The sequence below is a fragment of the Leptodactylus fuscus genome, chromosome 9 (genome assembly GCF_031893055.1).
Source record: "Leptodactylus fuscus isolate aLepFus1 chromosome 9, aLepFus1.hap2, whole genome shotgun sequence".
Classification (NCBI taxonomy): domain Eukaryota; kingdom Metazoa; phylum Chordata; class Amphibia; order Anura; family Leptodactylidae; genus Leptodactylus; species Leptodactylus fuscus.
In genome coordinates, this window is record NC_134273.1 from 32280345 (window position 1) to 32292657 (window position 12313).

General features: G+C 41.2%; 1 protein-coding gene across 1 annotated transcript in view; it reads right to left on the reverse strand.

Annotated features, from left to right (window-relative positions):
• Positions 1 to 1417: 1417 nt before the first annotated feature.
• Positions 1418 to 12313, reverse strand: part of NINJ1 (ninjurin 1) — a 31791-nt gene continuing 20895 nt past the window's right edge. Inside the window, exons 2-4 of the mRNA XM_075287161.1 lie at positions 8626 to 8851; positions 6960 to 7121; positions 1418 to 5942 (exon numbers count right to left, since the gene is read on the reverse strand). Coding sequence (XP_075143262.1) covers positions 6970 to 7121; positions 8626 to 8851 — 378 coding nt within the window. The 3' untranslated portion in view covers positions 1418 to 5942; positions 6960 to 6969. The remainder of the gene's footprint in view (positions 5943 to 6959; positions 7122 to 8625; positions 8852 to 12313) is intronic.

Consider the following 12313-nt stretch of genomic DNA (forward strand, 5'->3'; position numbering starts at 1 on the left):
TGTATTTTTATATAAAATTATCAAGTGGACAGTCCATTTAAAACTACAGCCTACTGCAAAAAAGTGCTGCGGGAAAAAACGTGGTGGTAACGCTAATTTTCTGGTATACAAGGCATAAAAATAGCTCTGTGGCACCTTTGCCTCTTTCTCCAAAAAAGTGTCATAATAAGCATATGGAGATGTGATCGGGGAGAACTACAATAGCCACAAGTGTACCCAAAGGGCAGTTTGGCAGAGGTAGCCTCTCATCATTTAACAGGTATCCCCTTCCGATGGCTTCGGGGCTATTGAGACTGGTATGAGTAATGCCAGTCTTCATAAATCTGCCCCATTGTATCTACAGGAGGAGGAAACTGTCCAGCAATCTTTGGTTTATTATAAAAGTACATTTAAGGGGTTTTCCTATCTCAGTGTTTCAGCAGTTTGCCTGCAGTCTCTTCTTCTCACTTCCTGTATTTCTCCTCCCCTCCCTCTTGCTGAACGGGTCTGAGATGGATCACAATACTTATGGAGATCATATAATATGCACATGCTTGTAGAGGATGGACTCAGTGTTATCTGTACATTTACATATAGAGATAACAGACAGGGCTTTAGCTGCAAACTGCAATTAGCTGAACTGATTGTCACTTGTCTTATCTCACAGATCTGTAAACAAAAGGAGGAATAAGTTCACATAATAGGCAAACAAAGCAGCATTTCTAAAGCAATATATTTAGGAAAAGGCTTCAATTTCCATAAGCTACCAGTATGGATAGGATCCTTCAGATGGGACAACCCCTTTAAACTGTGCATAAAAAAATTACATCAATCTTTAATTATAAAACACAAGAAAGAAGAGAGACTGCCACTGTCGTATCCAATAGACACAAGTCCCATACAAAGCTGGAAGGTTTGTATGCTTCAGCGGTGCAGTGACCCATAGATCTCCGTCATATCGATCCCTGCAGAATCTCGCCCTTGGCCACATCACATGCCGTCATGCTTTGTTAACACATCCAAGTACCTGACAAAGCGTGACCGTAGATCACATGGCTGTAAGACTGATTCTTTCACGTCTCAAAACAGTCTCAATTTTAAAAAAATAAAAGGTTGGTTTCACTTATTTTACTAGTGGTCTATATACCTTGTACACCTCTGCTTTTTCTGCATGCAGTCTTGTCATTTTTCCTTTCAGTTTTCTTTTCTAAGAAGGTCTGAAAATTATAACACAGCCAAAGCACTACACTCATTCTACCACAAGAGGGCACACAAGGATTACACATTCTTAAAGAAAAATGACTAGACAGAGGACAATGTCGGCCATCTTACTGGTTAGAAAAGGAGTCTAATAAAACAGAACAAAAATATGGAAAAAAAAAACTTTAATAAAACAAAGTATTTTAAACACAAGCGTATAAAACTACAAGTGGTTTTATCGAACTTTGATCTATTTTTGCATACGTGTGCAGTATATCCAATGTTTCAGTGTATATGTGTAAGGTACCAGATAAATATACATATACATATGTATAACACATCCTTTGTATACAGTAAAATTCCTTTAATCCAGAAGGTGTCAGATTAACAAGAATTATAGAGGCCGAGATACTAAACATGCAGCGAAATGACATAAGATGGTGCCAATGATCCTCCAGCTTGATCCTGGATTATTAGGCATTTGCCGGAGACAAGTACCGGACTACTAGATGCTGGATTAGAGGAATTTTACCCTCTAACAATATATTCTTCGGTGTAATAAACTTTATGGGGCAGGCTTATAAAACTATTTTAGGGGTGAGGACACACTTTGAGGTGTTTCGATGCAGTTTTTATAGTCTCATTCAGGCTACGTACAGTCACACCGGCGTTGGGTGTCCGCTCGGGGATTCTGTCCTGCAAACAGGACTTTTCTCTATGCGCTTTTTGGACGGAGAAGCACCGGACCCCATTGTAATCTATGGAGTCCACAGGAAACTGATAGGGTTTCCTTTTTTTGGGTACCCGAAGAACGGAAACCGCAACGAAGGCGTGAACCGAACATCACTTTGCTGGTAGTGCAAAATGCAGAGGTTTTTTTTCTCCTACATTTCTGCAAAAGCCAAAACCGCTGCATATCCGCAACAGGGAGCCTAAAGCCCCATATTGTGGAAATTCTGTGTTTTCGGCTACATTTTACAGTACCAGCAACGTGAATGAAATTTCGTTTAATGTCATCCACTCATTGCGGCAAAAAATAAGCCGTGGAAAAGATGAGTTCTCAAAAAATGGAGCAAGTATGTTATAGTTCTGGGATCACCATCGGAATGAGGAAAAAAAACTAAGCGAAAAATGCTGCAAAAACCTGAAAATCGTGCAACACATTTTAGCTGCATTTTACTACCTATGGCCTTAGCCTAACCCTACAGCCACACGACCATGGGTGGAAACGGCCCAGAAATACGTCGACTTTCACGGCCATTTTGCACCCAAGATTCCTCACACATTGCAGTGTATGGTGGGATCAGTGAAAACGCACAAAAATAGAGCAGACCACCAAAACATCAGCCATGTGAATAGCCCCCATTCACTAACATTGAAATGAATGCGGTCATGTGGCCGTCGTCAGTCGTGTGAATATAGGCTTACATGGATTATACATCTTGATGATTTTAACAGCTTTGGTTTTTATCCAGCGAATATTTTGCGTAACAGTTTCTTGATCTTAAGGCTTCTTATTGTCCCAAATCGACAGGACGGTCCCCTGTATTACCAAGAGAAATTACTACACAAACCAAGACAGCGTTCAGACACAGCGATTGTCACAGGGAATTGTAGACTTGGCTTAATGTTATCTGCGTCTCATATTTAGGATCTAATCTAGATATAAAAATAATCTTAAAGGGGTTGTATGAGATTAGAACGCAGTTGAACAGGATTGAACTGTAATCCCACACACAACCTATGCCTAAGGGTGGCGCTGCTTCTGATCTCATACAACCTCATCTAGAGATTGGCAGTGAAGACAGGCTTTTTACTCAGGTCCATTGAGTATCGGGTACTCAACTTTATGGCTACTCGGTAAAGAAGGCCACCATAGTATTGCAACAAATGAGCTTTGGTTTACGACTAGGCCTTCCCTTATTATATTGCATAAACATGTACTATATAACATCACAGTGTCACATATATCCATAGGTCCTGGGTTCCCCAAAAATCAGCAGAATGAAGGTAAAGCAGCTTGTATGGGTGATATATCTGGTACTGCAGCTCAGGCCTATTCAGTATTTAAAGGGGTATTCCTAATGTAGATATTTATATATATACACAGCATAAATTGTCTAATAGAAGCGGGTCCCATCCCTCGCTCTTTCCATTTACTCCTTCACTTCCACAGGAGTTTGCCAAATTATTTTGGAACTCCCAAAAAGTGAAAGGAGAGAACCCTGCAAGTGTGAGGAAGAAACCCAGCCATGAGGTTCTTATTGTGGCCAGATTATAAAGTCAAGGGAAAAATCCCTTTAATCTGTCACTTTAAAGGAGACATTTCTCATGGTGCCAGTGGAAACACATTCCCTTGGCTTCTGGTTTTCACAGACTGATTCTACATTTTGTCCTTCCCTACACAAGTACATTGCATCACAGTGACCCTATGGACTGAAATGCCCCATAAAGTGAGAGCCAAGGCTTTGTATTCTGATACTTCAGAAGTCTTGGCATGGAAGTTTGTAGAGCTGCAGCCGGCACAAGTAGCCAAGGAGCGCATGAAGAAGCAGGAGAAGACGGTCATGTATCGCTAAAGTAAGGAAACCGTAAAGGGATCGACCATAAAACTAGAGGATCACCATATACAGTACATCCTGGGCTGGGAATGTGTATAATACGAGGGTGCACTGGTAATAGTAGTGCGGCATCTCTCTTCTGCATGGTTACATGTAGGAGGAAAGAAACCCTTAAAAGGTATATAGCATGCTATATACAAAACCGCAGGACATCAACTATGCGAGGCCCACACCTGCGCTAGGGTCACACTGCCACCATTGAAGTCTGTTCTTCTGATCCGACATAGGATCAGAACAAGAGACTGAAACGTCAATGTAATAACTGATGCAGGTGGAGCTTCTAACTTGGGAGAAAGCTGGATGTAAGCTTCTGTCTTGTTTTTCACATTATAGTTAAGGGAGATGAGGCAAACAGAGGGTGCTCCATCTGAATCAGTCTGTTACTCTCATCTTATGACAGATCAGAACAACGGACCTCAATGATAGCAGACATGTGGTGACTCAGTTATACAGTGCTTGGGCCAAATGACTAATATGATTTATAGGCTGGTGCGGTACAGCTTTACGGTTATGTGAAGATATGTCCTGACAAGATACTTTTCCATCAGGAAGGGCCGGCTTCAGGACCTGGCACAGCTGCCCTATGGTGAAGGCACTTTCTCCTGGGTATGTAATGCTCCTCCATCTACGTCTTAAGCACAAGATACCGGTTATAATAAAAAATGGACAAGGGTCAGCTACAAAATTAGAATTGGTCCCAGTCTGGTGGAGAGTAACACCACTTCAACCAGATTGCCCGGGCAGGAAGACTTTACCCTTGCTTTACTTCCCCCAATTTCCTTCCCATTATGCTGGACTTCATTGCCAATGTGGTTAGACCTGAGAAGAAATTATGGCTATGCAGGTTTTCACCGCCTGCCATTGGATTTCTCTGGTACATGCTTTGGTCAGCAGCGCCATAGTCGTGAATGGAGCGCGGGCCACACATTCACAGGAAGGCCGTGTCCCCATTCTCCCAATTGCTGGGGGTCCTAGCAATTGGACTCCGAGCGACCTGACTCTTATACCCTGTAAGTGTTTATAGGATTACAACCCCTTTAAGCCAATAGCCAGAATTGTCACCAGTTTCAGCTAATACATCTAGTCTGGGATCAAAGATATCCCCTTCCAAACACAATGACTTTTGGTCCGCCTTTAGCAAACAGCAGATTTTGCTGAAGGAAGCCTTGGCCAGCTGTGAGTTAATGTAGTATTACATGGCAGCCATTCTGATGAGCGGCTCAGGTCCTCCAGATAAGGAGTCACTCCTAGACAAAGTCTCACCATTCTGCTTCACAGAAAGGGAACCTGAGTATATATTCTCGAATACGGTATATGGACAGGAGTGGCCTTTAAGAAAACCCCTCTTTAATTCCAGCCGTAAATCAATTCCAACATTGACACAGCTGTAAGATTCGCACCGACCACCAGGCTTCTGCGGCTCAGCTCGGATACTGGCATAAGAATCACTGCTACCCCTTGTACCCAGACATCCCTGTACATTTTGCATATATGTTTGCTTAGTATTACAGTACAAGAGGCTTCTCTTATTTTGTTCCTTAAGTTAACTAAAATCATTAAAAAAATATTTTGTTAAAAAACCCTAAACTGATGTATTTACATCATGCTAGTAAATGGCTACAGTACAGCGGAGAGTGGCACGGGGGGATTGTGTGACGCGCTTGTTATTTGGCTTAGATGGTCCCCCCCACAACAGCACCGTGGTTACATATACTTGGGATAATATGTAGGCGGCATGCAGTGTAAGACAGAAGTTTTCTCCAGATTGCATCATCTTCTAAATGCCCGTCATTGTGGAGTAAGAAGACAAGATGAGTCACCGGACTATTCACAGATGCCGAATGTTCAGTTCTGGTCCACGGAGACTTCATCAGGACTGAATAAAAATCCACGTTCCCCGATCTCCGGATTGTTGTATCCTCTGAGGGGGGCAAAGAAACATCACTGACTGCAAAAACTAAATGACTTCCATGTGTCTCCTTACAGTTTATCCAGGGGGTGCGACTCAATCCACATGTTGTATCCAGGGGGAGTAGGCGAATCGGAAGACTTGAAATGTTTCGGTAACCGGTATCTTCTTACATGAAATCTACAGTATAGTATATCTATGTGATAAATAAATCTTCTCTTTTTAGTCTATATCTAGAAAAAGAGAAAGAATTTCTGTTTTAATGTCTAAAATTGTACAGATTTACTAAAAAGAAAGAAGGAAAATTTTGCTTATACACTATGGTGATAACCGCACAACCAAAAGAGGGGGCGAAAGGGAGGTGACAATATTTTCACCAGAAAAATGATTTTTCTTTTGAGCTTTTATGTTCATACACATAACATAATTTATAAAGAATTTTCTATTTTATTTTTTTTTTAATTTACCATTTCACATCCATATTTTTATTTTTAAAAAGTACTATATCCTGCAATTTTCACTCTGGCCACTAAACCTATTAACATACTGACATTTGCTAAGTCACCTCATTTACATCATAAAAACGAAATACAGGATTACAATAGAAGATAACACCTCTATATTCACACTCATCATTGTATCCACCACTGACAACAGATGATGTCATAGCTTATCTACTCCCCTCCCTGTACAGATCAGGTCTAGAAAACTACCATAGGTCTGAAAGAGTCGGTTTCAGTCTATTGCAGACTCTAGCCATGAGACTGCTGTAAAGCATATCACTAAATGCTGTCCACAGAGAAGAGCAGAAGCTTAAGAAAGATGGCCACTCCCATAATCATGTAAAGAAAATACAATTAAAAAAATAAATAAATCTACGATCATAAAGTAAAAACAAATTAGAATGAAAGTGATATTTCAAAACTTGGTAGCACATGCCCTTTAATACAAATGACCAATCCAACTACCAGAAATGTAACTGATCAGCTGATTGAGTAGGCAGTGGCACTAACACCAAACACATATAGTGGTCATGGAAGGTACTGCAACGCAGTCCCATACACACACACAAACATTGACTGTATTTGCTAATATTAACCAAATGGCACAGTATTTTTGTACAATTTGGGCTAAAGGAAAAGGAGATCTGTCCCTATAATATGCTGCCCTCAAAAGGACAATATAATATGATGACCCTTTAAGTGCATAAAAAAATGTTACCAGATGTGTTAAGTATCACTTGAGTTCACCTTTTTCTTTCTATACTTTTGTTTGTGCCTCTGGTGGTTTCTGCACTCCAAATGCTGTAATAAACACGTTGACCACGACGATGATGAACACAAGTCCAGTTGCAGTGTTATTCAGGCTGTCCAGTTTGGCGTGTTTAGCAGGATTATTAAGGTCATACTTTACTGGGGGAAAAAAAAAAATCATGTTGTTAACTTGTAGTTCTCACGAGTTATAAAACAATAACTGGGTATATCGCTTTTAGGGGAACACATAAAATAACGGTGTGTGTATAGGGCTTCTAAAAGAGTCCTGCACGACCCTTAACTCCATCGAAACTATGAAGATTATAAAAGTTCTTCTGAGCAATATAAGGATGAAAAGTCTCATTTATAATTTGAAGAACAAATAGGTATTCCTATCTCAAGGATCCTATCTGAACCGCTAGTTTATGTCAATTATAGGACTTTTCCTAAATACACTGCTTTAGAAATGCTGCTTTATTTATCTGCTATGTATAATTATTCCACCCCATCGTTTACACAATGTTGTCTACGTCTCAGGACAGTTGACATGGCTCACTGCTCTCTGGAGGGGAGGGGGGCTGAGTTTTTGGACTGTGCTTGAGTTGTTATCTCTCGTCTTGGGTCAGTTAGTTGCAGTTTGCCAATAAGAGTTGGGACAGTGGGATTAGTGCAAACCCACTGTTGGTCCTGGCAATATGCAAAGTTTTTTTTTATTCTCCAAGCCTGTGTAATGTAATATATGTTTACTGTGCATATTATTTGATCTCCATTTATATTAGATTTCTAATTTCTAATAATGATAATAAATAATCCCTCATGGTAAAGACAATGTATATATCTATTGAGGTACTTCATAGTATCTTGTCCAGAAAACAGTCAAAGCCACCCACCAGCTTGTGGAAGAATACAAGAAGTGGGAAGAAGAGAGAGCAGGCAAACTGGTGAAAGGGGGAGATGGGAAAACCCCTTTAAGGAAGAAGAAGAAAGAAGCAGTAGAAGACCTAGGGATTGTCTTCACATAAAGTCTCATGCACCCCATCTGTTTTTCTCTTCAGTGTCCATTTTTTAATAGATCCATGCACCCATTCCGCTTTTTACATAACATGTCAGTTTTTCACTTTAAACTTTGCACACTAAACTCTAGGGGATCCTCCATTTTTCACACATGCACTGATAAAAAAAACAAAAAAAAAACAACTGAACTCTGATATTTATGGCCAAAACTCATTTTCTGTAAGAAATCCAGTCCGCTCCTTAGCTCTAAATATGATCATCGGTCAGCTCATAATACAGTCATGTGAAACCAGCCGTAAACTGACCTTACACAGTTTTGTTGGGGTTGAGAATCCATCTAAGGCTTGGCTCACATCTGCATCGGATTGCCAGCACTAACCTAGTATAAAGTATATAGTAGTGCCCCGACTATCCCCATTCAGAATACTGGGAGCTCATCCTTAGGACATCTAACCTAAAACCTGGAGAATTCCTAATGGAGATCTTTAGGATGGTCGATGTTATCAGAAATATAAAGAGTTCTACAAGAATATAGCTTTCCATGACTGACCACCAGGAAGAAAGCGAAGAAAGAAGAGGTATCTTAAGGGTTGTGTAGATCGAAGACAGACATGAAAGGATGAAAACGTGCTAAAAAGATCATACAAACCAATGAAGATGAGCAGCACCCCGACCACAACCTGGAGGACGAGGGATATTGTGATGAGAGTGATGAGTGGGACGTAGAATGAGAAGGTCGGTCCCTGTTCAACTACGGCCTTGAGCTGTGAGGCGTTGGCCATCAGTAGGGCGATATCCAGCATGCTCTCCGCCGCGCTCTTCTTATTGGCGTAATGATTTATGTTCAGGTTTCTTCTGGCTCGTGCAGGGACAATCTGTAACAGAAAGAAGTAGCGTAAGGATGGTCCAAATGTATTATATAACCAAAGCGTAAGGGATAGTCCTTGTATTTAGAAATGGATACAATTTCCTATTATACTTTTATATAAATGGAGGAGAGGCCAAGATGCAGGGTTAGAAAGCTGCAATATCTTCATAACATGGATATATAAATTACACTCACCGGCCACTTTATTAGGTACACCTGTCCAACTGCTCGTTAACAGTTAATTTCTAATCAGCCAATCACATGGCGGCAACTCAGTGCATTTAGGCATGTAGACATGGTCAAGACAATCTCCTGCAGTTCAAACCGAGCATCAGTATGGGGAAGAAAGGTGATTTGAGTGCCTTTGAACGTGGCATGGTTGTTGGTGCCAGAAGGGCTGGTCTGAGTATTTCAGAAACTGCTGATCTACTGGGATTTTCACGCACAACCATCTCTAGGGTTTACAGAGAATGGTCCGAAAAAGAAAAAACATCCAGTGAGCGGCAGTTCTGTGGGCGGAAATGCGTTGTTGATGCCAGAGGTCAGAGGAGAATGGCCAGACTGGTTCGAGCTGATAGAAAGGCAACAGTGACTCAAATAGCCACCCGTTACAACCAAGGTAGCCAGAAGAGCATCTCTGAACGCACAGTACGTCGAACTTTGAGGCAGATGGGCTACAGCAGCAGAAGACCACACCGGGTGCCACTCCTTTCAGCTAAGAACAGGAAACTGAGGCTACAATTTGCACAAGCTCATCGAAATTGGACAATTGAAGATTGGAAAAACGTTGCCTGGTCTGATGAGTCTCGATTTCTGCTGCGACATTCGGATGGTAGGGTCAGAATTTGGCATCAACGACATGAAAGCATGGATCCATCCTGCCTTGTATCAACGGTTCAGGCTGGTGGTGGTGGCGTCATGGTGTGGGGAATATTTTCTTGGCACTCTTTGGGCCCCTTGGTACCAATTGAGCATCGTTGCAACGCCAAAGCCTACCTGAGTATTGTTGCTGACCATGTCCATCCCTTTATGACCACAATGTACCCAACATCTGATGGCTACTTTCAGCAGGATAATGCAATGCCATGTCATAAAGCTGGAATCATCTCAGACTGGTTTCTTGAACATGACAATGAGTTCACTGTACTCCAATGGCCTCCACAGTCACCAGATCTCAATCCAATAGAGCATCTTTGGGATGTGGTGGAACGGGAGATTCGCATCATGGATGTGCAGCCGACAACTGTGTGATGCCATCATGTCAATATGGACCAAAATCTCTGAGGAATGCTTCCAGCACCTTGTTGAATCTATGCCACGAAGAATTGAGGCAGTTCTGAAGGCAAAAGGGGGTCCAACCCGTTACTAGCATGGTGTACCTAATAAAGTGGCTGGTGAGTGTATATTATATAATAATATTGAGATATGTGAAGTTTAGATTTGGATGTGATTGGAGTAGAACTAACACATGACATAAAAAGCAGACTGTGCTGTAACAAAAAAAAAGCAAAGCGAGCAGTGCATAGTCATGTCTGGCTGCACTTTGGAGAGACGCTGTAAAACATCAACCTGACCGGTCATTGTAGTTACTCAGTAAAGCTTGAAATAGACAATGTCAGGCCATAATCTACAGCATACCGCAAACTGAGCAAGGAAACGTTACTGTTACTATGTAAGTGTGACAATATGTATTATATATATATATATATATATATATATATATATATATATATATATATATAAATAAGTTTGGACACACCTTCTCATTCAAAAAGTTTTTTGTGTTTTAATGACTATGAAAATTGTAGATTCACACTGAAGACATCAAAACTATGAAGTAACACATGTGGAATTATATACTTAACAAAAAAAGTGAAACAAGTGAAAATCTGTCTTATATTCTCGGTTCTTCAAAGTAGCCACCTTTTGCTTTGATTCCTGCTTTTCACACTCTTGGCATTCTCTTGATGAGCTTTAAGAGGTAGTCACCGGAAATGATCCTCCAACAGTCTTGAAGGAGTTCCCAGAGATGCTTAGCACTTGTTCGCCCTTTTGCCTTCACTCTGCAGTCCAGCTCACCCCAAACTATCTCGATTGGGTTCAGGTCTGGTGACTGTGGAGGCCAGGTCATCTGGTGTAGCACCCCATCACTCTCCTTCTTGGTCAAATAGCCCTTACACAGCCTGGAGGTGTGTTTGGGGTCATTGTCCTGTTGAAAAATAAAAGATGGTCCAACTAAACGCAAACCGGATGGAATAGCATGCCGCTGCAAGATGCTGTGGTAGCCATGCTGGTTCAGTATGCCTTCAATTTTGAATAAATGCCCAACAGTGTTATCAGCAAAGCCCCCCCCCCACACCATCACACCTCCTCCTCCATGCTTCATGGTGGGAACCAGGCATGTAGAGTCCATCCGTTCACAGTTTCTGCGTCACACAAAGACACGGTGGTTGGAACCAAAGATCTCAAATTTGGACTCATCAGACCAAAGCAGAGATTTCCACTGGTCTAATGTCCATTCCTTGTGTTCTCTAGCACAAACAAGTCTCCTCTGCTTGTTGCCTGTCCTTAGCAGTGGTTTTCTAGCAGCTATTTTACCATAAAGGCCGGCGGCTGCACAAAGTCTCCTCTTAACAGTTGTTGTAGAGATGCTTCTGCTGCTAGAACTCTGTGTGGCATTGACCTGGTCTCTAATCTGAGCTGCTGTTAACCTGCTGCGATTTCTGAGGCTGGTGACTCGGATGAATTTATCCTCCGCAGCAGAGGTGACTCTTGGTCTTCCTTTCCTGGGGCGGTCCTTATGGGAGCCAGTTTCTTTGTGGCACTTGATGGTTTTTGCAACTGCACTTGGGGACACTTTCAAAGTTTTCCCAATTTTTCAGACTGACTGACCTTCATTTCTTAAAGTAATGATGGACACTCGTTTTTCTTTACTTAGCTGCTTTTTTCTTGCCATTATACAAATTCTAGCACTCTATTCAGTAGGACCATCAGCTGTGTATCCACCTAACTTCTGCACAACACAACTGATGGTCCCAACCCCATTTATAAGGCAAGAAACCCCACTTATTAAACCTGCCAGGGCACACCTGTGAAGTGAAAACCATTTCAGGTGACTACCTCATGAAGCTCATCAAGAGAATGCCAAGAGTGTGAAAAGCAGGAATCAAAGCAAAAGGTGGATACTTTGAAGAACCGAGAATATAAGACAGATTTTCAGTTGTTTCACACTTTGTTATTAAGTATATAATTCCACATGTGTCAATTCATAGTTTTGATGCCTTCAGTGTGAATCTACAATTGTCATAGTCATGAAAATACAGAAATCTCTTTGAATGAGATGAGATTTGATATACCCCAATTTGTTTATTTATGTTTTTTTTTTTTTTTTAAAAAAAAAAAAAACGCTATAAAAAAAAAAAAAACAATTAAAAAAAAAACATTACTGGAAATAACCCGTATTCCGACT